Raw genomic sequence first — 15,250 nt, forward strand, 5'->3', positions numbered from 1 at the left:
GCACATTCATTGCATTTTTGAGTGTTTTTTTGGTATTGGTATTCGATAATTGCACAGATTTTATATGTATCATTGTTGAGATTGTAATTGTATTTGTTGTTGTTGAATTGTTGTATCATGTTTGTGTTGTAATTGTTTGGAGTTAGAGTTGATTTTTGGAGAGTGTTGTGGCATCGATTTCCGATCGACGTTTTACGGGGCCCAATTGTTGGGATATATATATATATATATATAGGATATATCGTTGCATATATATACATACATATATATATATACAACGGAATATATAGATATATGCATGTATGTGTAGTATACATAATTATAATATATTTCACATTTGTTAAGATGTGTGCGTGGATTGTTTTTGATTGTAGATGTTGTTGTTTTATGTCGTGTAGGTATATATATATATATCATTGCGTGAGTGTTTGTTATATATTTTATGTATTTTATATATATATTTTGTTTTTTTGCATTCATCGATATTTTTTTTGTTTTTTTTTTAAATTGATTTCGGATTGGGTTATCCCGATTTTGAGACCACATTATGGTTTTTTGATTTTTTTTTCGTACACAAATAAATATGGAAAAGGAAATTAAAAAAGAAATATGATTATTAATTTCTGTATTTCGTGGGACTTTGTTTCATTTTTTGCATTTTAATTTTTTTCTTGGTTTGTTCTGTATGTGTGTGTATATAAGAAATATATATATGCTATTGGAAATCAAGGTAAATATATATAGATATGTATGTCATGTATGTAAAAAAAATATGAGAAAAAAACATGTTCAAATATCGGGTGTAGCTGTATTTGCGATCTGTGCAAAAGTGCCAAATCCTCAATACCCTGAAAAAACCCTGAATCTTGCACTCTGCTATCGATGTACAGATAATACATACATCCGCTGTGTAAACCATCATTCGATTTATCTATGAAACACTGTACCTATCATTTCTGTAACTATCACCCATAAGAAAAAAGTCCTACTTTTATTTACTATCCATTAACAATAATATTTCCTAACCCAAACAAGAACTATCCAAAGCTGGGTTTTATTGATATTCAATATATATTAAGTATTAAAACAATCTCTTTTATAAACAAGTACTCTTTAGTTTATACGAAATCCCGTTGAAAACCCATATACATATCACTTAACATATATGTATATGTATATTCGGACTTTAAGTCTGGACAAATCCCTTGCAAATCTCTTCATTAATTTTCAACAAAAACCTTTATCCTCATCTACAAAAATTGCATTCATGATAAGATAGATGTACGTACATGTATATATTGTACTTAAATGTGAGGCGTGAGAGATACGCCATCAGGTCTGTTGTGTGGATAGTTATATAGTAGATACTTATAAGATATTTGCTTGGTTCTTGGTGTTCTTGGTTTTTTCTTGTTTTATTTCTGTGTGGATGTTCTGTGGATGTGTGTTCTGTGTGTGTGTGGTTTTGTATCTTGGCAAAATAATGAAGCTAGATACATTTGTTATTCAGTTATGAATTACATTGTTTTCTTGTCTTGCATAAAACGGCCTACAGAAATCGAACACAACAATAATATGTATGCTCTGAGTCGGTTTTTGTGGCAAGCAACTGATAATTACCCCAAATTCCATCCACAATGCATCCACGATGCTGCCCAGCACGGTAATCAGATCGAATATGTTCCACGGATCCTTGAAAAAGTTCTATAAAAAGCGATACAATAAAATGTTATTGACGATTTTTTGGCTATAAATAAAATTTGCAATGTTGTATGGCACCTACATTGCAAATTTCAGCATCGATCCGAACAGATTCTATATTGAAATTATGTTAAATCAATTTTAAACTTACCTTGACACCGAATCCAATGATCTTCAGCACAGTTTCAACGCTAAACATTCCTGTGAATCCCATGTTGATGTACTTGAGTGACTTTTCATACATATCACCCTGATTATGATACTGTTGAGATTTACAATTTACAATTTAGTTTATGTATTCATCAAATGAATAGAGTTCAGCGTAGATATCAATCCGTTTGGGGGTAAATAAAGCTTGCGTTCAGTAGTTGGATAAGCATTCTCCTTCCCGCAAAGAGGGAGCAGAGCACAAATTTACTCCATAAATATTATTGTATGAAAGGCAAACGAGGGAGTATTATTCCATTCGAAAATTAAATTATATAGTAGAAGAAGATGGTATTAAAGATGACTTGAAATCCCTTCGTATACAAAAATAATACATAAAGGAAATAGATATTCAGAGCAGAGCGTTGGGAGCGTTTCGGATGATGTAGAGACCCCGCTGTAGGCAACAAAAAATGTATTAAAATCTTTTAAATTACCTTCATCATCAGCAAGAGCGTATTGAACACGATCAGCATCATTATAAAGTACTCAAATGGCGTTGAAACCACAATGCGCCATACTTTGTACTTGAAAGTGTTCCGGTTTTTGGGCATATAACGCTCGAGTGGGCGGGCTCCGATTGTGAAATCAATGCAGGATTTCTGGAGTGAAGAGAAGACCGATTATGTAGCAATATTTTGATGCCCTTTGCGACGAGCATTCGTGGCATTTCGAAGGGGGGCGAAGCTTTCATTCACAACTCAATGCAATTTCTGTCAAAGTACGAGTACAACTAAAGGTGTTTTCAACATTTCAACAATTACGATACAAACATTTCATTCACATATTTAATACAATTTTGTAACACTAATTGGGTTTCTAATTATCTATATAAATGTAACTACATGTTGTTTGGACTGTTGCCTATATATGGAGTAGTTTTATGTCGATTGCTCCCAATGTTTTGATTTATGTTGAAGCAAACACAAAAAGGGGAATGTGTACAGAGGGTAATAAAAGCAAATTGGAATTTGTTGGTTGTCTACCTCATTGATCAGAACACAAAATACATTCATACAAAACATGCCCAATTTTATTGGATGAAATTTTCGTATATCTTCTCTATAGGATCTATAGGATGTGTCTTAATCTGGTACTTGGGATTGGATATACTCTGATCTAAATATACTGCTCATACAACAGGAGACTTTTTCTTTTCCAACCTACACCCAAAATGCGGAAATGCAACAGGCATTTCGTTTCATTTCCCATATCTAAAACAGAGGATTAATGTATACATATATGGTCTTACAATGGATACAGAGAATAGTATTTCTCTATTTGGGGAGAGATTTTCTTTGGAGCATTTGGAGTATACTTACAATCATACAGTCCCTGTTTCGTGGGGGTTGGTTGGTTGGTTGGTTGTTTGGGGTTGTGGTATTTTTGATTGGCAACTCGTTCGACTGGCGACTACTGAACGATATCGATCGTTAAATATTCCCGAAAGTTCTGAATATTTAATGACCATCGTGAGTACAATGAGATATCTCTACTTTCCGGTAAATGTTCACTATTTATATATCAATAAGGGTATATAGTATGCTAATGCTAGATGTAGCACAATTGCAGGATCCTATGTTCTATGGCATGTTCTTGAGTTTTTTCTATTTTGGTGAGTACTAAACTAAGTAGTTGGGGGAGTGGGGGAATCGTCCCACAGGAGTAGGGCTAGTAGGCTCACTCTAGAATGGATGGCACATCGACTATACAGAAACATATATAGATGGAGCGTTCTATAGAGTATAAAGAGTGTGGTTTTGTGTGGATGGTATGGCTGGTTGGAGGGCGCACACTCAGTGGACACCCACTAAAAAACGAAAGGCGAAAGGCAAGGCAAGGCACAAAAACACTTTTCGCACACACATTTCTTTGTAGCTATCTCTAGGGTATACATTTATACATACATTGCAATGCACGAGCATCGGGTATCTGGTATCTGGTATCTGTGTGTGTCTGGTACGGTACAGTGTGTACATGTTAAGTGAGCCCCAGAGCAGAGCTCAATGTGTATATGGGAATGTTTTTTTTTTATTTATTTTTTTTTTTGGGTAGCAAGTATTTACGAGTTAGTGACATGTACGTGCATATTAATCAATTTAGTTAATGTATTAATTTGTTGTACTATTTTGTTTTTTTTGATTTGTTTTCTTTTTGATTTGTTTTTTTTTTTATTTTGTATGGTTACAACTAGCGGTACATTACACGAAACACATATATAAGCAGATTGACAGAGAGATAGAGAGAGAGAGAGACAGATAGACAGATAGAGCGTTTGAGGGGGTGGGCGGTGGGGGCTCGCATGGTTGCATGGATAGGATGGGTCTGGCTCACCTGGTTCTTGTCAATTTCACCATCTTGTAACTCAGCTTCGCCTTGCTCTTGAAATGTGATAATAATCAAGGCCACGAATATGTTGACGAAGAAGAATGGAAATACAATAAAATAGACAATATAAAATATGGACATTTCGATCCGGAAATTTTGGATTGGACCCCTATCTTCATAAGTGGCAGCCATTGAGTGTTGCAAGACCCTATAGTCGCAGTTGAATTCGATGGATCGGATGGATAAATTGTATATGGATGTATGAAGAAAAACGATAAAAAATATCATTTAGTTATATTCAATATTCGTTAGACAAATGTTCAATTGATAGATAGGTTGTGATAAAGACAGATCAAGAGATAGATATACATATATCTGTATAGATACATATATAAAGCATATAGAGTGATAGCAGGTTTACAACAACAATAGGAAGTGGGGGTGGGGGGCTTACTGTGGCCATCCCTCGCCGGTCTGGACAGCGAACAGTGTCAGCATCGCGGCCGCAACGTTGTCGTAGTGGAAGGCCCTTGGCTTCCAGACCCTCAGCTCCTGTCTGGGCAGCAGTTCATCCTCCTCGTACTTGAAGTACGAGCCCCTTCAGATTGCGTTTGTACATGGTATTTGGGTTTTGCGTTTTCGTTTTCGTTTAGGGTTTTCATGTATTTAATTGATGGTGTTGTTGTTGTTGTTGTTTTGGTCGTGATTTAAGTCATTGGCAATGGCAATTATTGGTTGTGGTTTTAATTAGTAATTTCATTTGAGACTCAGTAGAGAGAACGTACAGAAATGATACAAAAGTTTAGGCACAACAGAACACACTACGGGGTGAACAGAAAAACGCAACAGATCGAAAACTAAAGTATGGCAAAGCATATCCTACAACTAAAGGGTTAAACAATTCGAATCGTAATGACTTCATTTTATAAGTATTCAAAATTTCTTTCTTTTTTTTTGTTTTGGTTTTTCTTTTAGATTTTTAGCTTTTTTCGACGATGGTGGAAGAGTATGAAATAAATGCAGAAATCGAAATCTAATGTATAGAATTTACAGTTTACAGATACAATCTATAGAGACTCGATGTAGATTCGACCAAAGCACAATTTTTATTGCAAGTTCTGCATGATGTCTGTTTGAGTGTGTGTCGAGCGGTGTTGTTGTTGCTGTTGTTGTTAATGAGAGGAGTATGAGCGAGCGAGCGAGAGAGAGAGAGAGAGTTATGCATCAAGCGGTTCGCTGCTGGTTGTCCTAATGCACATTGACATTGTACGAGTATGAAATTTGAATTCGAATCTAACTCTAGTCAAATCAACACTCGTTACAGTCTGAAGAAAAAGGCGTACAAATAAAGAAATGTTCGAAAATCAACGAAATATGTATACTTTATCCCTCAAACCCCCCAAGAAACGAGCGAATGAGCGAGCGGGCGAGTCCTTTACTCTCGTTGTTTTATCGTTGTCGTATCGTCATTGGCTTCGAGCGTGGTTCGGCCCGTTGTTCGTTCGGTGATGTGTAACAAAGCAGCGCGCTCAAGCGAGTATTTACACTCTACTCTACTCTACCGAATAGCGTGTAGCGAGTAGCGAGTGGCGAGTGGCGAGTGTTGTCCTCTCAGCTGTTGTTGTTTTTGTTATTTTGGGCGTGAATGTTTTTCAATGCATGTATGCTGGTACGAGTATGTACGTGTACATATGTAACTTGATTTGGTATTCTTTTTGTTTCTTATTTTTCTTTTTAATTAAATTTGATTGTGATTTGATTTGATTGATCAATTGGATGGATTGGCTGGGGCTCCCAGTTATTGCATACGAAGCCAAACAGTTAAAACAAACCGATACTCTCATTCTTTCAGAGGCGTAAGTATCTGCTTTTGTTTTTCACTTCTCAACTGCGACGTGGCGGCGAGTGTAAGGTCTTTACACTCGACCGACCCATGTCTCGCGAGTGCACGTTGTGCGAGTAGTCGTTTGGCGGAGTGACGACAGTTTCAATTCAATTTGTGGTAATTTTTGGTGGTAAAAATACATAATACATAATGAAACTCTAATGCACACACATAAATATGGGGAAAGAGCTCGTCATCTAATTGGTTTAGTGTCTATGGAGTCTACGAGATGGTGTTTACGATTCCTACAATTATAGCAGATCAGATCTATTCATACACTAGTCTTTACACAATGTTTTTGGCAATCAAAAATCAACACGGTATCGCCTCTTTCTATACAGAAACTCATACATATTTCGATCTCGATATGTACAAATGCTATTTTGGGATGAGAAAATGCTTTGGACGGTGGGGACGCTTCTAAAGGTTGAGAACTGACTGGAAACTGGAGAAAAACTATTCTGTAACCGGGCCGTTGGCTTTTCTCTCTTCTCTGAGTTATTGTTGAATGGATACAGTATACCTATAACTATACCTACCTATACCTATACCTATTCCTAACACGGCCCGTGTTTTTGCTATGCGCGTGCTTATTAAGAAATCTTCTGGTAGTAATATGGACTCTTTGGTATTTGGAGAATACCCAATTTGCAAATAAATGAAACATAGTAGTAGTAGTATCTTGATGATTTATATATACACAGGCTATGCGCGGTGGTTCTTCTTCTTTTCTTGCTCTTGCATTTGAATTATACTCGCAATAGGATAATTTGATATTGGTCTTTCCCGAGATTTGATTGGTGATGGCAACAGATACAACAGATAGATATATTGATATACGGCTCAACGGATTATTACCTATATAGATATATAACACAAACATAGAGAAATTAAGCGTAACTGTAAAAGGTATTTTTCAGGTGGTAACTGGTATCTGTAGTTTCGCATTTCACAGGTCTACGTTTCTGTATGTTGATTCGGGCGCATTTTCGTATAAATTTTTCTTTTTGCCATTTTTTTGTATGTCCGGTTTATGTCTGGAATTCTTCTCTTTCCTTATTTTTCCTTTCCATTTTTTCTTTATTATTTTTTCTTATTTTTTTTTTGTTTTTTTTGTTTTTTTTTTTTTGGTTTTTGGCCCGTTTGCGAGCATGACTGTTGGTTAGACAAGTCAGGCCAGAAAAACTGGGCAAGAAACTTTAAAATGCTACTCTTACATTCTGTTGAATCAGTGCACCTTTTTTGTTTACTCGATAACGAAAGATGATAAACGTAACGAACAGAAGAAACACAATATCTTAAGAGACATGTAAAAAGGTTAACGAAAACGATCATTCAACACACATACGAAACAGGGTCGGGCGAGGGCGTGGACGGGAACGGGGAGAACTAATGTCTTAAATGCTCCCCATTTAGATTTATTTACAAGGATCGGCTCCCTTTCTCTATTCACTTTTTGCGGTATTACTGATGCCAGTATACGAAACCCCATCATCGGATCAAGGGTTACGGATCCACAGACTATACTCTCTCTGGATGCTCTTAACTTACAAAACATATATGTATATGTATGTATGTATGTACGAGTAGATAGGAACACAGAACAGACATAGGCATGTACTTTTTATATATATATATATATATATGTACAGACATATATTTAGGTCTCGGATATACATATATTGAGATATATAGCTAAACAACAAAACCATACAGCTAGACATCAATGTGTGGGGAGAGAGGATTATTAGATGGCGGAGGCATGTCCAGGTGGATAACCCCTAATGATTTCTACTGTATATTGTTTTTTTTAGATATGTATGAATGTACAATGTAAGTTGTCCCCTAATAGTAGACCTCTCCGTACGAGTGGGTGAAATGATTTTGTTGTTCTTTCTAGCTCTAGAAGCTACGCAATGTACGTACGAGTTATTGTATGTATCTAAGTATTTAAAGTTCTATTTTTGATGGATACTGAGTTCTGGATACTTGGATCTTCGACAGAGAAACATACAACAGAGAGACAAAGTTAGCAACAGAGTAACAGACAGATAGATAGCGAGAGAGAGAGTTACAGTCGTAGAGATCGTGTGTGTTTGTGTGTGAGAGAGTGGGAGAGCTAGCCACTATATAGAGGATATAAATTGATCAAACCTAAAACATAGAGATAACTACTACAGAAGGATCGAAAAACTTATATGACATTATGGTCGAGAGTCCTATGGCAAACAAATGATCCCAAAAACGATACGACACACATATACAACGAAGAATCAAATGATGGAGTCTAAGTAAGATATTTGTAAATATAATAATATAATAAAAGAAAAGTTCATAATAACGATAATACAATAAGAAAACCAAACGGAAAGAAAAACAGAAAACCAAACAATAGAGAGCGAACGAACAAACGGAAAATTTTGAAAGTTGAGTATAAATTTTACTTACTGGCACTCTGCGGAAGTATGTTTACTTTCGTCCGTACAATAAAAAAATTTTCCATTGAACAATTGTACTCCAATAACAGAAAATATAAATTGAAACAATATGTACACGATTAGAATGTTAACAACATTTTTCAATGAGTTCACGACGCAATCGAAGACGGCTTTCAATTTTGGTACACGCTTAATGGTCTTCAATGGCCGGAGTACACGCAATACACGTAGCGATTTAATAGTCGATAAATTTTGTCCAGCGCTGCTACCGCTCATATCGAAACCGAAACTAACAGCAGCGCATATAACGACCACAGCATCCATAATATTCCAGAATTCTCTTAAATAGCTGCCAGGGTGCAGTATCACACCCAAGTCTACAATTTTCAGCAACATTTCTATCGTGAATACGCCGGTAAATGCATAATCAAAGTAATTCAATATCTTGTTTCGCCTCGAGTTCTCACGAACGGGATCTTCGGCTGCTAATGCTATTGATGACATTGAGATGACGACCATAATGAAGAAATCAAAATATGGCAAATTAACAACCCAATGGGCGCCGCGTCGTATGCTGTATAAGAGTCGTTCGTTTATCGTTTATCGAATATATATCGAACATCGAATGTGGGTTTTTTGTTTGTGGGTGGTATCGGTAATCATAATTAGATTTAGTTTTGGTTGATATGGTATCGTCATAAAATTAGGCGCATGATCATTTTTTTTTTCATTCGGGATGGCATCAAATTCGGTTTGCAGTTTCGTTTTTGTTTTTATATATAATTTGTTTTGTATTTTTTAAGTGTTTTTTTTTTGTCATTTTCATTTTCCGATTGCGATGTATTATTTCGTCACCCGTTTATTAGTTTTGATATTTTTGGTTGATGGATTTCATATTTTTGTAGTCGTTCCAATTGATATTTTAAAATTTGAATATTTGTTTTGTGGTTCATTATAATTTGGAAATGCGTTCGTCGTTGTTGTTGAAGTTGTTGTAGATGTTGTTGTTGTTGTTGTTGTTGTTATTGAAGGTGTTTTTGTTGAGATGGATGTTGAGAAGATAGATGATGATTGCCGTTTATCGTGGTGGTGTTTGTTGTAATGGTGTTTTGGTGATTATTTTGATGGTGATTGGTGATAGTAATCAGATATTGTTGTTGAATATATTTACAAATAGATGTCGATTCATACAATCAATCGATTGATTAATATTTGTTTTGTTTTGTTGGTTGTGTGCAACATAAAATTGTAACGAATCCAAAAAGGTAAAAGGTAAAAAAGAAAAAAAAAGTTTTAAAAATAGTTAGTGATTTTGTTATACTCAGTTTGATTTCGTTGATTATCATAAATAGATTAGAGTAATGTCATTGATAGGGCTATTTGATGTAACGATTAAATATATATATATATATGTATATATGTATAATATATAGAGCAACAATTAACGATATCTAAGCAATGCCCGAGAATACCTGCAAAAAGGAGCCTTAGATCGACACCACGGACTAAATGGAAATGGAATCTACGAAACGAGTTGGTACTCTTAAATTATTCGCGTTTAATTAGGCATCTGTCTTTCCCCCAGTTTTAGGTTGGCCGACTCTGTATCGACCGGACGATGCATTCATATATGTTACATATGAGAAGTTCCTGGAAGAGATCTGGATTATCTTACATCTACGAGTAGTATGAGAAAAACCCCCCGGCACGTAGCCCTCACAACAACGGAAAGCCTCATGACGTGATAGATTGGAAGCATGATTGAGTGGATGGAAGAATATTTACGGATTGGTTGGTGAGAGTATAAACATCGATGAGTATGGCAACATTGGCTTCGGTCCCTCGGTCACTTCCTCCTCCTCCTTTTTCTCCTCCTCCTTCTTTTTGCTCTTTCCTTTCGTTACGGCCACAGTGCCATCGCCGTTTTCCACATGTACGCCATCGCCCTGGAGGGCCTCCATTTCCTTTTCAAGTTCTTGCAGTTGTTTCTCTTTATCCTCTTCGACTTGTTCCTCTTCGGCTGCTGTTAACTCTTGTGCATTCGCCAAATTATCAACGGCGATAGCCAAGAAAACATTTAAGAGCGTGTAATTACCGAAGAGTACCAAAACGATAAAGTATCTGTTTGGGGGGATAACATCAAGAACACAATAGAAATTAAGTGATTGAATGGATTCACATTATAGCGTTTCTTAGTCTAGGATCTATGCATGAGAGGTGTATGTATGTATGCATGTATGTATGAACAGGCAATCAATCAAGTATTCCGAACAAGATCTTGGAGTGGGTAGTGGGGTAGTGGTAGGAACTATGAGAACTACGGTTACTACTACACAGCTGTCTTAGAGCCAAGGCCAACAAGTCGTGGAAAAGCTGCAAAGATAGATATGGTAATGGAAACGTAAGGCATTAGCTTTCGTGTAAAGTTTCAATTAGCATTATTTCTACACTTACGGATTTGGTGACCGTTGATATGGGGTGGCGCAGGTTGACTCTTGCTGATGGACGTGGAACGTGTAACTTTTGGGACTTGGGCTTGCAGAATTTCAATAATTTCAATAAAATTCTTCAAGCTCCAAAGTCTCTCTGGTTTTTTTTTCGTGCTCGATTGCACAGATTAATGGTTCGACGTTCAATGACTAGGACTCCTCTTAGATTTTAGGGAGTTAAAGGACACACAAATACGAAATACAAAATACGAATACGAATACGGAATACTAAGCTAACGTACAAGTACGACCGATATACATTTAAATGAGTCAGGGAGTAAGTTCTAGAATTAGCTAGGGTCCCAGAGGAGATATGGGAGTGAGGGGTTATCTGATATTAGTTAGCTCGGTAAATATTGAATTCCAAAAATTGAATGCAAATAGCGTACAATGCATATGATCAAGACAGAGAGAGAGAGAGACAGTGAGAGAGTGTACAAGATTAAGCCGAAAAAACTTACATAGAGTAAATCATTCCTTTCTGTGCACCACCTTGCGATATGATGCCCTGGTACATGACTTCGTTCCAATCCTCGCCAGTGAGAATTTGGAATACGGTCAACAGGGCTATCGGGAATGTATTAAAATTGGTCTCGGGCGTGCCTCCGGGCAGATTGAACTGGCCGCCAAATAGCTGCATGCCAAGCAGTGCGAATATCAGTATGAACAAGAAGAGCAGGAACAGCAGCGAGATAATCGATCTCATTGAGTTCAGCAGTGAGATGACTAGATTGCGCAGCGATGACCAGTATTTGGTTACTTTGAAGATGCGCAGTAGTCGCAGTGCACGTAGCACGGACAGACCGAACGAGCCTCCCTTGACCTCGGACCAGATCACCTCGAATATCGAACCACTAATGACAACACAATCAAAACGGTTGAACGACGACTCAAAGTAGATGCGGGGCCCCAAAGCGTACATCTTGATGAACATCTCCGACATGAAGAGACCGAGGAATATGAATTCCGCATAATCTGAAATATCAAACACGAAACGAAACAATTAATCGACCGATGATCTCTCTGATCTACTTATCTACTTACACAGAAATTCTGTAAGGAACGACGGCTGGCCATAGTGCTCGACGGCCACACAAACTGTGTTCAGAAAGACGAGTACGATCACGAACCAGTAGAACCACTGCGTCTTCACCGTGTGCCGGATCCAGAAGCGAAATCTCTTCTCCGCTCGCCAGAATCCCGTACAACTGCCTTGAGGTTTAGAGCGAGTTTTCAGATAACCTGCGGGATGGAAGACACACACAAAAGACCAAACGAACACACATTGTTAGCAAGATTCAATAGATAACGTTGTGTGGGAACATATATGAATATAATCTCCACCTATGGCGCACAACCAGATACTACAGTGCGTTTCAGAACTAAAAGTTGATCAATCTTTCATCTCTTATAGCTCTAAAACCCACTGTTATCTTATATTAATTTTACTCAAATACAATGTGATGGAGATATATTGTATGTAGACACAGTGGTTGTTGCCTTGGTTACTCTATAATTATTGGCACTTAGCATACATATACATATGTACAATATACATATGTTGTAAGAGTACATACGTAATACAGACAGATCTAATCGATATGAGTACGATGTTACGTTACACAGGTGTGATGCACCCATATGACTAGCACTAGACAGAGATGACTTTTTTGTGCCGCGGATGTACATACATACATATGATATGTATTCATGCTCTTCAAATCTCAGTATAAATATTATTTTCTACTTAAAATTTAAATGTTCTTCTTCTCAGCCTAGGTTTTTTTAGTATATTTAATAGATTTTTGTACTTTCTTTTGCTATTATTATTGTTGAGTTTAAAGTTATCCCTTATCATGTCATAAATCATAGGAATAATATCATTAAATTGATCGGCAAAGAGCAGATAAAGAATTGTATAAATTGCTATATATACGCTTGAGTAGAACGCTATCCACGAGTAGAAATGTATTCTTATGGGAAATATCATTTATCTTTTTTTATTCTCCCATGTCAAAGCTGTACCTCTGAAAGTAATTTGTGTCTAATTGGAAATTCCATTGGCTTTGTTTATTATTGAATTGAATTTTCACTCTTGTCCTACATGATTTTATTTTTGTTCTGGTTAGCATTCAATTAGATCATCTTGTCAGATATATGTTCAGAGTCCAACTTGAGCATTTTGTTGGGAACTCTTGTTGGAAATGGTATGAATTTTCATTGTACACCAGAATAACCAATACAAAATAATTTCCCTTTCTTTTTAAGTCTAGTTATACATATACAACATTTCTAATGGGTAAAGTGCTTTGCTCGCGCCTTATAATTGGCCATTATCCGTCTGGATCATAAATCTGGATAAATCAGGATCATACTTTATTTAGACGATTTCTGTAACAATTGGTGCACTATATCAAAGACCTATTTATGATGCAATCTAAATCTAACCCGAAAGAATGTTTGCAGGCAGTACAATGGTCTAATTGTATGGTCTACTTTTTTCTTTATACAAAAACACATTTGTGTGAACTTTACATACGAGTGGTAGTACAACAATGATTATGATTTATGTATATAGGTTTTGTTGTGAGGAGCATTAATTTTGGATAACTGCTTCGCCTATTCGTGTGTTCTGAGTGTGTGTGTGTGTGTGTGTGTGTGTCGGTGTGTGCAGTGAATAAATAAATTATAATTTACTTACACATTTCGAAACGATATTCAATGTAAGAGATTTACAAATTCGTTTTGTTGTTTGAGAATATTGTATGGTTCAAATGAAGAAACGAAATATCAAAATTAATTGCATTTCGGCTCTCGGATTTTAAGCAAAGACAAAACTTGTATTATTAATAAGTATTTTTTGTTTGTATTTGTAAAGACATTCGTTGAACAAGAAAACTAGATAATTAAAATCCAACTCAACGCAATTCAAAAATTGTAGCATTTCGTGTGTGTTTTTGGTGTACAAATTTCAATACGGATATAGTACAAAGGTCCATGCTTGGCCCTCTTGCCCACGTTCTCATCGTAATATAGTTATGCCCTATCTTTGATATTTTTGATAGCCGACACTTGAGAACCTTGTTTCCTCAGAACCTTACATCGAAAATTTTGTTTCTTAAATTAATTTTTTAAATATCTTTCTTACCATCATCGCCATAGTCCTCCTCGGCCTCCTCCTCTTCAGTGTCTGTTGATTTCGATTTTCCCAAACTTTTCAGCTTTTTCCGCTTGGCTGCATTTCGTCTTCGTGCTAAAAATCAACAAATTATCATTAATATTGAGACATCGTTAATATTGAATAAGAGTATGACAATCACCCTCCATTATGTGCATTTTCTCCTCCTCTGTTGTCCGCTCTTCGGCTAGTATCACCTCCTCTGAAATAATATCATTGAAATGCATCAATTGGTATTTCGATCACAGCAAGGCGTTTCGTTTTGATTAACAAAATTAGCAGCAAGGAGTATATATGTGGTATATACTTTTACAAATAGTACGATATATAGTAGGTATATGTGGGGTATGTCTTTTGTATAGTGGGGAGCATGATCGGTCTATATATATTTATACGATATTTTCATCTTTGTGTGGGATATTACTTTACACTTGGCAATGCACAGGAGCTTTTATCAGTTTTTGGTTCTATTGTATAAGGACAAAGGTACGCTAAGAATGTGCCACAGGTGCTGGCTATATATATATATAAATTATCTGAGTACAACTGGTATATATACCTATATATATTTAGATGTATATAATATGGTTGGACATTTCCAAACGAGATGATTAAGATGAATGTACCTCAAACTGGAGTGAGAGATGATCTCAAATTGAATAATAACACAACTCTGTTCGATTTTTAGGGAATAAAATCCTCATTGACATTGCATAAGACCTTTTAAGACATGCACAAACATCTTTAAGAGTATACTATATGGATTCGTTGGGATGATAAAGAACCATGGCGTCTCGTATATTCTTTGTTCTTTGAGAAAGATCTTGACAAATGAGAATTGTGCATGAGTTCTGCATGAGTAGTTTATAGAAGATTCTTGTTGAAATGTTCAAGTTGTGGGTTTCAGAGTTATAAAACATTTCCAAGCTTTCCATGTTTTCGGGCAAGTATTTTATGCATTTCGTTGGTCTGGTCTGTAAAGTGTTCCATTTTTTGTTAGTGTTTCTTCGAGTATTCTTATTGT

At 36.2% G+C, this 15,250-nt stretch overlaps 1 protein-coding gene across 38 annotated transcripts in view; it reads right to left on the reverse strand.

The window, feature by feature from the left end:
- The window catches only part of LOC108156392 (voltage-dependent calcium channel type A subunit alpha-1), a 57,628-nt gene that overhangs the window by 29,345 nt on the left and 13,033 nt on the right, over nucleotides 1-15,250 (reverse strand). For 35 of the 38 annotated variants that reach the window (XR_004473662.1, XM_033395386.1, XM_033395401.1 and 32 more), the window contains 11 exons: nucleotides 14,369-14,428; nucleotides 14,197-14,301; nucleotides 12,093-12,290; nucleotides 11,510-12,023; nucleotides 10,345-10,680; nucleotides 8,570-9,133; nucleotides 4,691-4,834; nucleotides 4,243-4,444; nucleotides 2,346-2,510; nucleotides 1,853-1,963; nucleotides 1,621-1,704 (listed from right to left, as the gene is read on the reverse strand). Coding sequence is in view for 37 of the 38 variants with exons in the window: in XM_033395386.1 (XP_033251277.1) it covers nucleotides 1,621-1,704; nucleotides 1,853-1,963; nucleotides 2,346-2,510; nucleotides 4,243-4,444; nucleotides 4,691-4,834; nucleotides 8,570-9,133; nucleotides 10,345-10,680; nucleotides 11,510-12,023; nucleotides 12,093-12,290; nucleotides 14,197-14,301; nucleotides 14,369-14,428 (2,483 nt within the window). In the remaining variant the exon portion in view is untranslated. Of the gene's footprint in view, nucleotides 1-724; nucleotides 1,705-1,852; nucleotides 1,964-2,345; nucleotides 2,511-4,242; nucleotides 4,445-4,690; nucleotides 4,835-8,569; nucleotides 9,134-10,344; nucleotides 10,681-11,509; nucleotides 12,024-12,092; nucleotides 12,291-14,196; nucleotides 14,302-14,368; nucleotides 14,429-15,250 lie in introns of those variants that run through there. The other 3 variants (XM_033395532.1, XM_033395520.1, XM_033395536.1) reach the window with 3 other exon arrangements.

Source organism: Drosophila miranda, chromosome XL (assembly GCF_003369915.1).
Source record: "Drosophila miranda strain MSH22 chromosome XL, D.miranda_PacBio2.1, whole genome shotgun sequence".
NCBI classification, from domain to species: domain Eukaryota; kingdom Metazoa; phylum Arthropoda; class Insecta; order Diptera; family Drosophilidae; genus Drosophila; species Drosophila miranda.